General features: G+C 50.1%; 1 protein-coding gene across 4 annotated transcripts in view; it reads right to left on the bottom strand.

The window, feature by feature from the left end:
• The window catches only part of PLCL2 (phospholipase C like 2), a 213,320-nt gene extending 201,060 nt beyond the window's left edge, over positions 1 to 12,260 (bottom strand). For all 4 annotated transcript variants that reach the window (XR_001918544.1, XM_018053147.1, XM_018053158.1 and 1 more), the window contains exon 1: positions 11,946 to 12,260. Coding sequence is in view for 3 of the 4 variants with exons in the window: in XM_018053147.1 (XP_017908636.1) it covers positions 11,946 to 12,245 (300 nt within the window). In the remaining variant the exon portion in view is untranslated. The remainder of the gene's footprint in view (positions 1 to 11,945) is intronic.

The raw sequence follows: 15,331 nt of genomic DNA, 5'->3' as shown, positions 1-15,331 counted from the left end.
CAGAGAACAAACTCGTGGATGCCGAGGAGGGAAATGCGGGTGGGACGGACTGGGAGATTGGAGCTGACACAGACGACCGCCGAGGACCTGCCGCACAGCACGGGCTCCCCACTCAGTGCTCTGCGGCGACCCAGATGGGAAGGAAGTCTAAGAGGGGACGCAGGCATGATGCTCACACAGCGGACTGGCGCTGCTGCGCACCACTGCAGAGCAGCCATACGCCTGCAAAAATTAAATAAAAGTCAATAACTGAAACTATCAAAACCCCTCGAAAAAAAGAATGAGTGCTAGACTACAATATCCCACGAGGAATAGCTTCTAAAATAAAGTGTATTTATTTAAAAGATAAAATAAAGGCCACTCTGATATACACTTACATAACCATCACAGGTACAATTTAAAAACAACAAAACCACGAACAATGCCAAGAACTAGGAGGCATTTAGAGCAATTAGAACTCACGTAACCCGATAGGTGTGTCAGTTGATTTTGTCAGGAAAACCACATGATAATATTTATTGAAGCGGGATAGACACATATTCTATGACATAGCAATTCAACTTCCGATACCATTTTAAAGTACAGAAAAATACATTTATGGGAATATACATAAGCCAGAGAAGGCCTTCAAAGAACCTGTAAATCTCTTCCAACAAACCACCAAAAACTCCAAAGACAGACACATCCTTTAAACCCATATTACATCAAGAATTCTATTAGCTCCAATATGAAAACCTCCGAATAATTCTATTTGTATTTAATATAATCTATTAGCATGGATTAATAGAAATAAAAGCCTAAGCAACTCACCATATTTCCTCCAAGAACAAACAGTAAACCATTTTAACTATTAGAAAAATTACATCTACTTATGCCCACAGGATATCAGCGCTTAGAAGGAAGATAAAAAATCACAAGTAGCAGGGAACCATATGGAGAGAGTCACAGAGCTTGTGATTCTAATGGTAGCTGCAAACGAGGTCACTTATCCCTCCGTGGCCACACTAATTGGTCAAAAGCAACAGAAGCCTCATCAGCAACCTCCATAAAAACAGACTGCCCCAGCCTGGGCACTTTCAGTTTAGAGCGCAGCCACCTGCCGCCCATCAGTCTCTCACGAGACAGCACGCGTGCCAACCACCACTAGGCGATTCGGTTTGCTCTTCATCTTTCCTATTTATAAACAGTCTTCAGAGTATATGCTCGCGCGAGCGCAGCATGTGTACACACACGGCTATCTATAGCAAAAAAACAAATTCTCAGAGATAGATGTTTGGAAGGCCACATCTTGTGCCATTAATACTCACATCCTGCAGTATTACATAACAGCTTTTTTCCAATTCTGTTATGCTAATATGCAAATAGGTGAACTCAACCATAGCTAGAAGCTAAATGTACTGATCAGTATGGCCTTGTGTATCTCTAACTACAAAAGAATTTTACATGATCTCTTTCCGCTCTAAAAATCCCATGAATCTACATTATTAATCACTTTTAAATCCAGCTGCTCAGTTTCTGGGGTGGTAATATCCGTTATTCCCAAATCCATATATTCACTGTACTCCAACAAGATGCCTGAATACTGAATTCACAGCAAGGAAGGGGCTAAAGGCATATTCTGAAATGTTATAATTACTTGACAATCCCAAAACAATAGTAGGGATAGATGTCACCCGAAAAAAAACTCACCTAAAAACAAATAGTTACTATTATCTGCTTTAACTTCCAGGACCCTAAAAAGTGTAACTCAAATTTGTAAAAGAAAAAAAAAAAAGGAAATGATCCCCTTCTGTTAAGCTTTGAAATCCATCAAAGAAGAGCAGAGAGAACAAAACTCTGGTTTGCAGATCTTACATGACCCTGTGGGGTGGGCGACTAGACTATGGCTACAGCCTTTTATTGGTTGGGCCACGCTGGCTTCATCTCAAGATTCAGCTACAAGAGGTCCAGCTTTTTTAATGAAAAATCAGCCCTATATTTTAGGACTGGTAGAATCGACTCTGACAGGAACCCGAACAGCTTGGACAAACAGGAAAACAAGGGAGAAGTCAGGTCTACATCAGAGAAGATGAAGGGGAAAGGGGGAAAGGCAGGCAGAGCGCGGGCTTCCAGGGCCATCGCGGCGGTCTGGGCGTTGGCTCAGCCCCGCAGGCTTTGTCGTCTTGCCTGGAAACCCTCACAACTTGAGGAACAGGCTTCCTTGCGCATAAAAAGGGACCCACAACCGCTCCCCCACGATGAGGGGCGACTTGTGTGAGACAAGCGCGTGTCCTGGTAGCTCATCCTCACCAGCCCTTGAGTCGCAGCGAAAGGTCGAATGGCAGGTAGAAACGAAATGGGAAGGTAGCCGCTCACGTCTCATCGGCAGCGTGGGGCACGATATGCTGAGGGAGTCAAGGCTCCACCTGCGCAGCTCTGGCGGCCAGTACGCTGTGTCCTTTCTGCATTTCCTTCTTTATTATTAACGCTATACAGCAGGCACTTCCAATGGATACCTCTGAACAGTACAGTAACAATGGCAATGAAAGTTTAAGCGATTTAGTTCTTCAACGAAAACCAAAAATGTCAACAAAACCAAATACCAAAAACTGTATTTAAATGCCTTAACAAACGGTAAAGCTCTCCCGCCATGCTTTTTAAACTCTGTGAGCAGAACGTAAGTCCAAAGAAAATTTCAAAGATCTGTTCTTATTTCAGGGGCACAAAAGGAACAGGTCATTTATATTAACATCTTGCAGAACAGTTCTGGAACCAACCAAAGTCCCGGATCCAACTTAAATGAAGGTACTTCCATTTCCAAAATTATGTATATGAAATATACATTTCTTCTTTGAAATACACAGCCCACGGAGTTTTATATTCCAATCCAAACCAGCTGGAGCTACATCTAAACAACATCTTCATCAAACTCCCAAGGTAAGTCACGTCATTTGTGCCCACTTATTCACCAGGGCACACGTTCGCTGAAAAATATATACTTAAATACAGGCTTTCCACAAGACATTAAACTAAGTGTCTTCATAAGCTCAAGGTGAGTAAGGTGAGTGACCCATACATTAAGCATCAGCATACAGGCAGAGGGCAGATGGGAGGCAGCGTCTCTCGAGAGCGACAGGTGACTGAGCCAAGCCCTGGGGCAGAGCTAGAGCTGAGAAGAGAGAGGCCAGGGCAGGCTAGGTTCAGGCACAGAGCGCCGTTTCCTGGGGCTTCAGCACAGGGTGTTGCAAAGGGCTCCTGAAAAGCAGATACGCAGGGCGGCCACCTTGTTTATCATCCAAGCTGGGACCCCTTGGAGAGTGGAAGGAGGCACTCTTAACAATTTCGTCAGGACAAAAGGTGTAAAATCCAGACTGTCCTGGGCAAACCAAGACACGTGGGTGCTTGGCTCGAGAAAACTAATGTCCAGCGCCCTCCGACGTTTGAAGTGGAGCTATTTAGGTATGTGCTCCGTTATAATGATGTATCAAGATTTCCAAAGGCACCGAAACAAAAGTCACTCGCGAAGCATCTTGAGGATAAGTCTGCAAAGTTTATTGGGGTACATTCTTTCTATCTCAAACTATAAAGCTTCAAAATGGAGATGGCAGTGTTAGCGATCTCCATTTCAAAGGAAGCCAAATGAGTTTTCGCATCTCAGGATCAACTCTAAACGAGAGAAACTAAAAATCAGAAAAACAAGCATATGGGGGGACTGCTTATCGAGTGTTTATCACTTGCCACATGCTGCTCTGAATATTTCACATACATCATCTCATTTAATCTCCATGACAACAGTTCAGGGGAGATTTATCTCTATTTTAGAGATGGATTAAGTAGACACACAGACTTAAATATCTTGCCCAAGGTCAACAGGAAGGAAGAGAGGGAGCCAGAATCTGATCCAAGCACTAAACTTCACACCCTCTAGTTTCCCACCAGTATTCTGCCCCCCAAATAATCTGGACATGCAATGTGTGTCCTGAGGACAGATCAAGCCCCTCGGGATACAGGCATACCTTGGAGATACTGTGAGTTTGTTCCAGACCACCTCAATAAAGTGAATATCACAATCAAGAGAGTTATGGGAATCTTTTGGTTCCCAGTGCATACAGAAGTTACGTTTATGCTATACTGTAGACTATTAAGTGGACAAAAGCATTGTGTCTAAAAAAATATGTACATACCTTCATTTTAAAATACATTACTGGTTTAAAAACAAAAGCTTAACGATCATCTGAGCCCTCGGCGAGCTGTAACCTTTTTGCTGGTGGCGGGTCTTGCCTCGGCGTTGATGGCCGTTGACAGGTCAGTGGTGGCTGCTGAAGGCTGGGGTGGCTGTGGCAATGTCTTAAAATAAGACACAATGCAGTCTGCCACACCAATTGACTCTCCCTTTCATGAACAATTTCTCTGTAGCACACAACGCTGTTTGGTAATATTCTACCCACACGGAACTTCTTTCAAAATTGCAGTCACTCTTCTCAAACTCTGTTGCTGCTTTCTCAACTAAGTTGATGTGATACTCTAAGTCCTTTGCCATTTCAGCAACCTTCACAGCATCTTCCCTGGGACTAGATTCCATTTTAAGAAACTACTTTCTCTGCGCATCCGTAAGAAGCAACTCCACATCCACTCAAGTCTGATCATGAGATTTCAGCAATTCAGACTCCATTTCTAATTCCAGTTCTCTTGCTGTTTCCACCACCTCTGCAGTTCCTTTCTCCACTGAAGTCTTGAACCCCGCAAAGTCTTCCCCGAGGGTTGGAATCACTTCCTCCAAACTCCTGTTAATGTCGGTATTTGAACCCATGAATCCCATGAATCACAAGTGTCCTTCATGGCGTCTAGAATGGTGACTCTTTTCCAGAAGGTTTTCTGTTGACTGCCCAGATCCATCAAGAGGGATCGCTCTCTATGGCAGCAACAGCCTTAGGAAATGCATTTCGTAAATGTAAGGCTTGAGAGCTGAAGTTACTCCCTGGTCTATGGGCTGCAGGATGGATGTTGTGTTGACAAGTGTGGAACATGAATCTCACTGCACATCTCCCCCAGAGCTCTTGGGTAACCAGATGCATTGTCAATTAACAGTAATGTTTAGAAAGGAATCTTTTCTTCTGAGCAGTAGGTCTCAACAGTGGACGTGAAATATTCAGTAAACCGTGTTAGAAGCAGACGTACTGTCATCCAAGCTTTGTTGTTCCATTTACAGGCAGAGTAGATTTAGCCTCATTCTTAAGGGCCCCAGGATTTCAGGAATGGTAAATGAGCACTGGCTTCCTCACAGAGCCAGCAGCAGCATTCGCCCTTAGTAAGAGTCAGCCTGTCCTTGGAAACTCTGAAGCCAGGCGATGACAGTCCTAGAGGACATCTTCTTCTATGCAGAGCTGTTCCATCCACACTGCACATCTGTTGCTTAGTGCCTCCGCCTGCTTGAATTGCCTGAGCTGGATCTTCTGAAGAGCTTGCTGCAGCTCCTACACCGCCCCTTAATCGCCGCTGCACCTCATACTCTGAGGCCACAGAGACGGCGTCTTTCCCTAAACCTCAGGGCTTCAGCCTTTTCTTCCGCAGCTTCCTCACCTCTCTCAGCCTCCCCGGAATTGAAGAGCATTAGGATCCTTCTCTGGAGGTGGCTCTGCATTAAGGGGGTGTGGTGGCTGGTTTGATTTTCAGTCTGGACCACTCAGACCTTCTCGACACCAGCAAGAAGGCTGTTTGACTTTATCCTCCGCATGTTCACCGAGGCAGCCCTTTCAATTTCCTTCAAGAACTTTTCCTTTGCATTCATTCACAACTTGAGCGCACCGGGCTTACCTGTTGGCCCGTTTGGGCTTTTTGATATGCCTTTCTCAGTAAGCTGAATCATTTCTAGCTCTTGATGCAGGGTGCGAGATATGTCTCTTCCTTTCAGTTGAACCCTTAGCAGACACTGCGTGCCTACTAACTGGCCTAACGTCAGTCTTGCTGTGTCTCAGGGAAGAGGGAAGCCCAAGGGGAGGGAGAGAGAAGAGTCAGGACACACACACACACCAAAGCCCACACACAGAACACACACACAACAGGGGTTAGGCTCACTGTCTCATGTGGGCGCAGAGTGGGATGCCCCCAAACAATGACAACAGCAACATCAGAAACCTCTGCTCACCGATCACCACGGCAAATGTAATAATAATTTTTTAAACTGCTGTGAGAATTACCAAAATGGGACACAGACACAGAAAATGAGCAAATGCAGTTGGAAAAACGGCGCTGAGAGACTTGCTGGACACAGGGTTGCCAGAAACCCTCGACCTGTAAGAAGGGCACTACCCGCGACGCGCCATCAAGCAAAGCACAGCGGAAGCTGGTCTGCCTGTCCAGCCCGGCCGAGACTCCCGCCTGGAACAGGTCTGGCCTCAGTCCCCGCCACGGGACCCCGCGCCAGAGGCCAGCAAGGCCTCGCAGCCGCCCCGCTCTGCCCCTTGAGGCAGGTGGGTGCCCAGCGTCCTGCCAGCAGACGGGCCCGCTCACACAGCTGCCGCCGGAGCTGAGCGCAAGTCACTCTATGCTCTGAGTCCCCTTAAGGGATGGAATTATTCTGACACAAGGGAAACAGGTCCTTCTGACACCCCTCCGGGGGTTCTGACACGTCGGAGTCAGTACACACACCCGTGTCAGGCACCACACCCTCGATTCACCGTTATCATCAACAGGAAAATGCTCGCCAGGCCACGTGCACAGTTTTAGATCCTGAGGCTGACTGGTAAAAATATCTGAATACGCCCTGTACGCCAGAATCCATTCATTTGAAATAAAAAGAAAATAGCTAAACTCATCCGGAGGCCTGGTAGACAAGCAAATAATAACAGCCAAAAGTTAGCATTAGTGAGGAGCACAGCGTCTCTTCTCGGACACAGAGGTGTAAGATAAGAGTCTGAAGGGAAACGTGAATGTTCACAGTCCACTTATACCTGCCTCTGGGCTACAGATAGCACTGCCCTATTTTGTCAAATCCTGAGGCACGGGGAACTTGAGCATTAAAAAAAGCAAAAGCAAAAGTGAAAAAGAACAGTCTCGTTTAGACCCCTTGTAGAACTATAAAAGGAACTGAACAGATTCTGGGAGGGAGCATTCTAAGAAACTCACTTGAGAGGCCAAAAGCAGCAATTAAAGGAAACCAGACAGCTTCCTGTCGGTGTGCCTCTGGACCTGGCGAGAAGCACCGGGAGGCCAGCACCAGTGTTTGGAGGCGAGGCTGGGAGACAGGGCAGGCAGGCCGCAAAGGGGGCAAGCAGCTTTGAGTGTCTGAAAAGGAACACCCCTGACGCCTTCTGAAACTGAACTCTGAACCGTGCAGGAGGCTCTGAGTGGCTGAGCCCAGCGCGCCACCTCCCAGCAGCCACGGAGCCGGGCCAGGCTCATCAGACAAAGCCAAGGGGCCATCAGATGGTTCTGACCTAAACGACCCCGGCGGCCTGTCTACAGACAAACCCACCTTGTCACTCGGTTACCGTGGGCCAAATGTTCATGACACACCTGCAGGCCTGCTGGGTGGTGTTGCCTCCCCCAGCAGTCTCTCCCCTGCGGGGCCCCCATGCAGACAAAAAAAAAAGTCTAAAGTCAAATGGAGATACTACTTTTTCAGATAAAATTCAGAAAACAGGGTTATTGAGTGCTGGCTTTCTAGGCAGAACAGAGAAATATAGCCCAGGTTTTGCCTGCAGAGAGTCTAGTTTATTTAAACCATAAGGTACATTTTAAATATTTTGTTTAAATATGCATAATAGATGTGAAAAGCCCTCCCACGCTGGGGGCTCAGCATCAAGGTGTAGGGAATCCATGTTCACGGCAAGTTACTTTAAGTTTCTCCTACACACCGTGATACTCTAATAGGGACAACCAAAGATACTAGAGGAAACTACGGGCTGCCTCCTTGGACAAGGCCAAACCTTTGGACCCAGTGAAACTGGAGGCTCTGGACTAGACAGCTGGCTGGCTATGTTATCTGTCAACTTCTTCTGACAGCAGAAAGTGACATGCTTTCTCCCCTTCCAGAATCCCCCACATTTAAAGGGGAAAAATCAAGTCTGGTGTTCCCAAACCAATACTACCTCAACTACACAAAACAGCGCCGCCAGCGTAACGTGCAGCCATGCCCACAGAGTCCAACAGTTAGCACCAGCTCCGCCGCAAGCAGCGAGCCCCCCCAGCTCAGGTTTCCTTCAGCCCCCGTGGCTGGAGCAAGACCAGGCCACAGAATCCAGCTAAATACTTCTCTCATGTGCCTCGCCCATATGAACAGTGTTTAGTAAACAGTGGCTGCTCTCATCACTTTTAAATACCAAAATAGTATAGTGGCTACACTTCCAACGTATTTTTACCAATACCCTAATCAGCACCTGCTGCGGTCTGGGACGGGGCAGGAGAAGAGACTGGGAGAACTGTATGAGGCGACAGAATCGTTCCAGATCTTGGTTGCAGCGGCCGTTACATGACCATCGGTCAAGCTGCACAGAACCAGGCAGTAGCAAGAGTGAATTTTACTTTATGCAGATCATAGCATGCTTTCTGATGTGCCATCCAAAATATTTAATTAGTTTTGATTAAAGTAAACCACCCAAACTAATGGACATTTAAACTTCATTTATTTCAAAACTTAAAAAAAAATCCAAGGCTTAAAATGCCACTTCATAATTTTAGATCAAACTCTAGAATTAAAGGATGGAGCTATTTGTTTTTTTTTTTTTAAAAAGAATGCCATCTGAACAATTAACCAAATTAACTGTTTCAAAATAAAGCGTGGATTGTAGTGAATGGTGTGATGAAATACGGAAAGAGAAAATGAAAGTGATGTTTTTGTTTACTAGACTACTTAAGATGACAAATATAATGACTTCTCCCCTAAAAATCTAGCAATGGACCTCTGCAAAAAAAAAAAATCTAAAAAAGTGTACTATTATTTTCAACCAGCTAAGGAAAAGTAGAAAAGTCTGGTGATGAGTTCCATGATTTATTTTTCTTCACAAGGTACTTGAAAGGTCCTACCAGGCTGCTCACTCTGAATTTCCACCGACACTCTTATCATAAGCAAGGAGCTCTCTTAGTAGGAATCTGTGCATCTATTCTGGCAGAAAATGTAGTTTTGTAACAATTTCTTTCTCAACACCATATTTACAAAACAGATGGAGTTCCAAAGAAATAATTTTAAATAAGGAATACCATTCTGGTCAGCCTTCAGCGGATTTCTGCACATGCCCAGCACTCAGCAACAGTCCCCTCCTCTGCCCACTGTTTATCCCATTTCCGCTGTTATTCCTCTCTCTCACTTCGGGGTCCCCACCTAAGAGGAAGGTCAAGACTGTAAGGCACTAGATGGAAGCCAGGAAAACAGGCACAGCCCAGCACGGTGACGCGCGCACCCACCCACACGGCCTCTGCTCAGGAGTGAGCACCCAGCCTCCGTGCCATTCCCTCAAGCCCCATCCTCGCCAGGCCCATGAGTCTATTACCGCCCCTCCATTCCATCACCTGCCTGCATCCATCCCGCTGTTCCAAAGAAACCAAGGAGAGATCACCACTGCTCCTTCACACGCGCTCCTGCTAAGCTGGTTATTACTTGTTCAACAAACGTGAAATGTAATTCTGCCATTCGTGTGACAAAAACATCTGGGCACTATTTGCTGCTTTATGAAATCTGATATTAAAGTAAAAGATCTCTTTATTCTATTAGGCTGCCATGTCTTTAGGAAAACGCCACGCTAAATTTCGAAAAGCTGGATCCTTCAAGACGCCAACTGAAAGGCAGTAGATACTGAGTAATTACCTGTTTAAATATAGCATACCCCTGCCCTCCAACCCAGGCTTGAGCAACTTTCAACACTACTTCCATAGTCTTAAAGGGTATTAAGAAAATGCACATTGAAAGTAGAGGCAAGAAAAAGGAGTCAATTTGGGAGACAGAGGACAATAAATAAGATAATACTGGTAAATTCCAACCAACCATTTTAGAAATTAAAAGAACCTAGAAAAAACATATACTTTCTTACCATTTCTCCATTCATTCAGGAAGCAATATACTGAACCCTTAACTTCCTCACAATGAACGTCTAGGGATACACCTGAGAACAAGGGAACAACTGCCTTCACTAGAAAGAAGAAAAATGAGGACGATACCTGGGTAAGTTTCAAAATTCCATTGCTTTCTGAGTAATTAATCAGTTCCCCATGTGCTTCTAGAATCTTCAAGGAAGAAAGAATATCTACCAACAAGTTCTCAATTCCACATATCAGAAATGTTGGTAACCCATCCTTCCTAATCTCCCATGAATGTAAAATTAAAACAGATGCTGCTATAATTAAATAAGTTACACTGTGAACCCCACTGCAGACACCAATAAAATCTGAATTTTTTTTTTTTTTTTGAAGTGCAAACACAGGCCCTCCAAAAATATTAAGGCAGAGGCGTTAAGATGAGCTTGCACCTTCTCTGGAATTTCCACCTCAGACTTCATTAACACCACAAAGCTATCACCACAAGTTATCTAGCAACCAATAAAACCAGGTATGACACGTAACTCTGTCAATGGGATTGATTACCACGCATGGCTGAGAGCAACTCCCATGGCAACATAAGGGACAGAGTAAAAGAAAATATAAGTCACTAAAAGCCAGGTGAGTGTGCAGCAAACATCTACTTTGCTTTCCTTAGTTCAACTCGAAACACCTCCTGCAGATGGTCCATGCACTTGACCTTTGAGTCCTTCAACCGTGCCCTTTCTCAGAGGTAAACTGGGCAAACAGATGACAAAGCAAAAAGCAGTTTCACAACTCCCTGTTACATGGAGTTGCAAGGTGCTATATTTCACCAGATAAGTGCAGAAGCTGATAGCACCATCGGACACTGACACGCTCCTCAGAAGGTCCCTGTAGGTCCAGTTAAGTTTCAAACACCCCGAGTGCCAGTCCTCTTCACTGGGGCCCATTCTACCCTCCTTCCCACAGGAAGGGTGGGTGCAGGCCCATCTCGGTGCTTTGGTGCTCACTGTCCCGGTGACCTCTCAGTTTTCAGAAAGCAACGTTTTCATATTTGCTCCAAACTTGAGCAGAAAGAGCTGGTCCTGCCTAAAGGCTCTGATCTGATCAGCTCATGGATCATTTATTTTTTTCACTTCATGTCACGAGAAATAGGTTTACCTTGCAGACCAGAAAATAATGTTAGAATGAAACCACCACAAACTCAGGAGTTCCTAGTATTACTCCTGGAGTTTAAAAGGCACCAAACGCTGACTTCCTTCTGCCAAATAACACCAGGCAAAAAGATATCAATACCAAGCAAAGTGCCCAAAAGCACTTCCACAGAACTGGAGGCCTGCCTGCTGCAGCAACCAAAAGATTAAAACCCTGCACGACTGTAATCTCCCAGAGCTTCTGACCCTAAGAAACCTGAAAGGTGCCTGGACCTTCAGAAACCTACTCCATTTCTCTTGAGTTGACCAGGGATTTGTGCACCCTCCGAGTCTCATCATTGGCAAGAGGCAACTTACAGACCCATCGGAAGAAAACCCTACTGAAGAATCTCTGTTCGCTTGCCTGCGATTCTTAAGAAAATGTTTCACATGATCACCAACTGTCTTTAACATACAATAGAGACCGGGCAGGGGGTCTGTTCCACCAGCCAAGGCTACCGCTGGCAGAGGGTGCCCTGCCGGGCAGGTACCGGGCCATCACTGCAGGCGAGCCCTGCAGAGGTGACAGCCCCGAGTCCCGGGGGGCTGAGCACAGCTCCCCTGCACCCCTTTCCATCCTCCCCAAACGCCATACGCACCGGTCCCCGCTCTGCCGCCTGCAGCGCCGCCGGCGCAGCCCCGGTTCTCGGTTCTCGGGAGCTGGGGGCTCCCCCTCCAGCCTCCCAGTCCTGCCGCCCGGGGAAGGACCCTCCCCACCCCGGATGGCGAGGGGCGGGCGACGCGCGCCCCTCTCCCACCTACCTTGATGATGCTGCTCCGGCGGGGCAGGCCGCCCGGCTTGCTGTCCCGGGGGAGCGGGCAGGCAGCCGGGCCGGGGGCCGCGGCGAGCGCGGGGCCGACCCGGGCTTCGCCCCCGGGCGCGCCGAGGCTGCAGTCTCCGTTGGAGACCCCGGCGCTGTCACAGTGCGCCCGCCCGGGCCCGGGCCGCCCGCCGCCGCCGCCCTCCCCGGCCCCGGCCCGCAGGGCGCCCTTGGCCGCCAGGACCGGGCCCGGGGAGGAGGGCAGGGCCCCGCCGGCGGCCCCCCGGCCGCGCTCCGCCATGGGCGCCCCGCGACCCGCCAGCACAAAGCCGCGTCCCCGCGTCCCCGCGTCCCCGCCGCCCGGGCCGCGCGGCCCCTCCTCCGCCGCTCCGCCCGCCGCCGCCTCGGCCGCTTCTTCCGCTTCTTCTTTTTTTTTTTTTTTTTAATTTCGATGTGCTGTCGGCTTCGGGCTCGCCTCGCGCGCGGTCAGAGCCGCGGCGGCGGGACTATCGGAAGGTTCCTGCAGGGGGAGAAGAGAGACGCGGTCAGGCGGCCCGGGGCCCGGGGACACGCCCGGCACACGCGCCGCGGGCAGCGCGCGGCCCGGGGCGACGAGGGAAGGGGCACTGTCCGGGGACGAGGCGCTCTCTGGGGACGGGGCACCCTCCATGGGACGGGGCACCCACCGCGGGGGACACCGGGCACCCACCGCGCGGGATCCACCCGGAGGACGGGGCGCCCTCCAGGGGACGGGGCACCCACCGCGCGGGACACACCGCGGGGAACCGGGCGCCCACCCCGGTGACGGGGCGCCCTCCCGAGGGACGGGGCGCCCCGAGCCGGCGCTTCACCCGGGACGGAAACACGCCCGGCACACGAGCCGCCGCGGGCGCCAAGAACGCCGCGCGGCCCGGGGGGGAAGGGGCGCCCCCCTCGGGCTCGGGGCAGCGGCGGGCGCCCCGACGCGCCCCGGCCACGCGGAGGCTCCTCCCGAGGCCCCCGAGGCCCCGGGCGGGCGGGGGCGTCTTCCCCGACCCCAACCCCGCGGAGGCCAGCGCGCGCCGGGCCCGCCGCGTACCCCCGGGGTCAGCGCAGGGCCGGCAGGGCGCCCGGGACCCGCCCGCCCCCCGCCCGCCCCCCGCCCGCCTCCTCGGGGCTCCGCGCCGCCCCCTGCGGGCCGCGGGGACCCTCCCCTCCCCGGACGCACCGCGGCCGCCCGGCTCCCGCTCCAGGTCGCCGCCGTCGCGGCCGCTCCCGCCGGGCCGGCTCATCGGGCCGCGGGGACCTCGCTGGCCAGCAGACGGCGACGGTGGGCGGCCGAGGGTCGACGGAGGCCCCCGGTCCCTCCGGAGCTCTGGCAACCGCCCGTCAGCCGCCGGCGCCCCGAGGGGCCGCGAGCGAACAGGCCACTGGCCGGCTCCGCCCTGCGCGCGGGACGAGGCCCCAGAGCCTTCTCCTCGGGGCCCCCTCCGCGGGCCAGACCCGCTGCACGTGCAGAAACCGGCTCGGTTCTCCTGAACCGGGCATCTGTGAGCGGGGTCAACTCGTGGCAAGGACGCTGGGGCCGGCGGAGGGGACAGCGAGAGACGAGAAGCCGGGGACGCGGGCAGAGCCCAGCCCGGGGCCCCAGGGGTTCGTCACATCGTCCGCCCCCCAGCGCCCTCCCCGAGCCGGCCGCCAGGAATGCCCGCTGGTCCGCGGCCTGCGCCCAGGGTCAGCCTCCGCTTTGGGAGAAAAACCCTCCTTAGATCGCTAAGCAGGCCCCTCCGGGTCTTCCTTCCTCCTCCCTCCCCCAGGATTTCAGGTCGAGTCAGCAGCGTGAACACCCCGATCTTGCCTCTTTTTGTCGCCCCCACACACACACACCCCTGTCCACCCTTGGAGCCAGACACGGCCCACATCGCCAGCTCGGCGCCCCCCTCTCCACCCCAGACGCCCTGCCCGCATCTTCCAGCCCTCTCCCCGCGCCCCAGCGCTTCTCCGGCGCGTGTGTTTCCTTTTCCGGGAATGCGCTTCCCGCAGGGCGGGAAGGAGAAACTGACCGTCCGCTGGGGGCTGAACTTAAAGACCCTGCTTTCATTAGCATGATGTTGTAGCCAACTGCCAAGGAGCCTCTGAGGAGGAAAGCAGCTTTCCATACGTACACATACCCACTTCCCTGCCTCTGAAGCAACTTCAGATACCTGTTATTCTTGGGGGTGTTTTGGTTCTGATCTGGATTCCTGATTTCATAACCTATCAGACATACTTTTATCCCTCTCTTGCAAATCTGGGCCTACGTGTGAATGTCTAATGTCACATCAATGAACAACAGTGTTTGAATATTTTATTCAGTCATATCCCTTTTCTTTCTTTCTGCCCTTTTCTCTAGTTTGGTTCCTTTTTTTTTTTTTCCACCTTGTGATATTTTTGCAGGAAAATATATTCAAATAATTCAAATCAGGTTCTGAAGCTGTCTTATCAAATGTATAGGCATAATAGCCTGTGAGTATGCTGTGGGGAGGAAAGGAAGAATGCTAGGCCTTTATCCTTAAAGTTTTCTAATTTTGATATTTTGAGTAAACATCTGAAGATATTTCCAACCTTTTCCTGCATTTATCAATCACCAGTAATATGCTATGACAGTCATATCTTTGTAACTCATACCACGAGTTTCCTAGGGTGAGGGGGACATATAGACTGAAATCTACAGGGTGCTCTTTCTAAAACCTGATTCTCCTAATGCTTCCAAAATGAACACCTATCCATCTCACTCTGGATTCCCAACAGGTCAAACCAGGGAGACGTCACTGAAATAGACTTGGCATTTAAATTAAAACGTTTCCCAAAGCATCTTGGCAGACCTGTACCGAGTGATGCCAGAAGCCCAAGGCCTGTGCCAGGTTCTGTTTCATCCCCCAAGCGCCGTCTTCCGGGAGTCGCTGGTCGCACGCCTGCAGGTGTTGGAGGCGTGCTTCTGTGTGGCGCACACGGCCAGGCTGTAGGCACCATTCTTCCCTGTTGGTCATGGGAAGCAGCGTGTTCCCATCACGAGCACCGTGCTCAGCCCACAGCAGGCTTTGTTTAATAGCTAAACTCTGATTTTTTTTTTTTTCATCCCAAGCAGCACAGGAAGCAATTGTTCCTCCTCCTTTCTGCTTGTTTCTCCAGTTACTAAGTGATTGCTTTCCACTTCTCCTATTCCATGAGCAGTGTTATTGAAAAAAAAATTGTAAATATTTTGCCAGAATTCTCGCTGAAGTGTTTTTATGGCATTGTAAAATTCATAGAAGTTCGAATTAGAAAAGGAGCCAAAATGTCATAGTCCTCTCTCAGCAAATACTGTCTAATGGTCCCTTCCGATGACTTTTCAGAGTTGAGCAATAAGAGATAGGCAAGACATCAGTA

This window comes from Capra hircus, chromosome 1, assembly GCF_001704415.2.
Source record: "Capra hircus breed San Clemente chromosome 1, ASM170441v1, whole genome shotgun sequence".
In the NCBI taxonomy this organism is placed as follows: domain Eukaryota; kingdom Metazoa; phylum Chordata; class Mammalia; order Artiodactyla; family Bovidae; genus Capra; species Capra hircus.
This window is presented reverse-complemented; position numbering and strand designations above follow the sequence as displayed.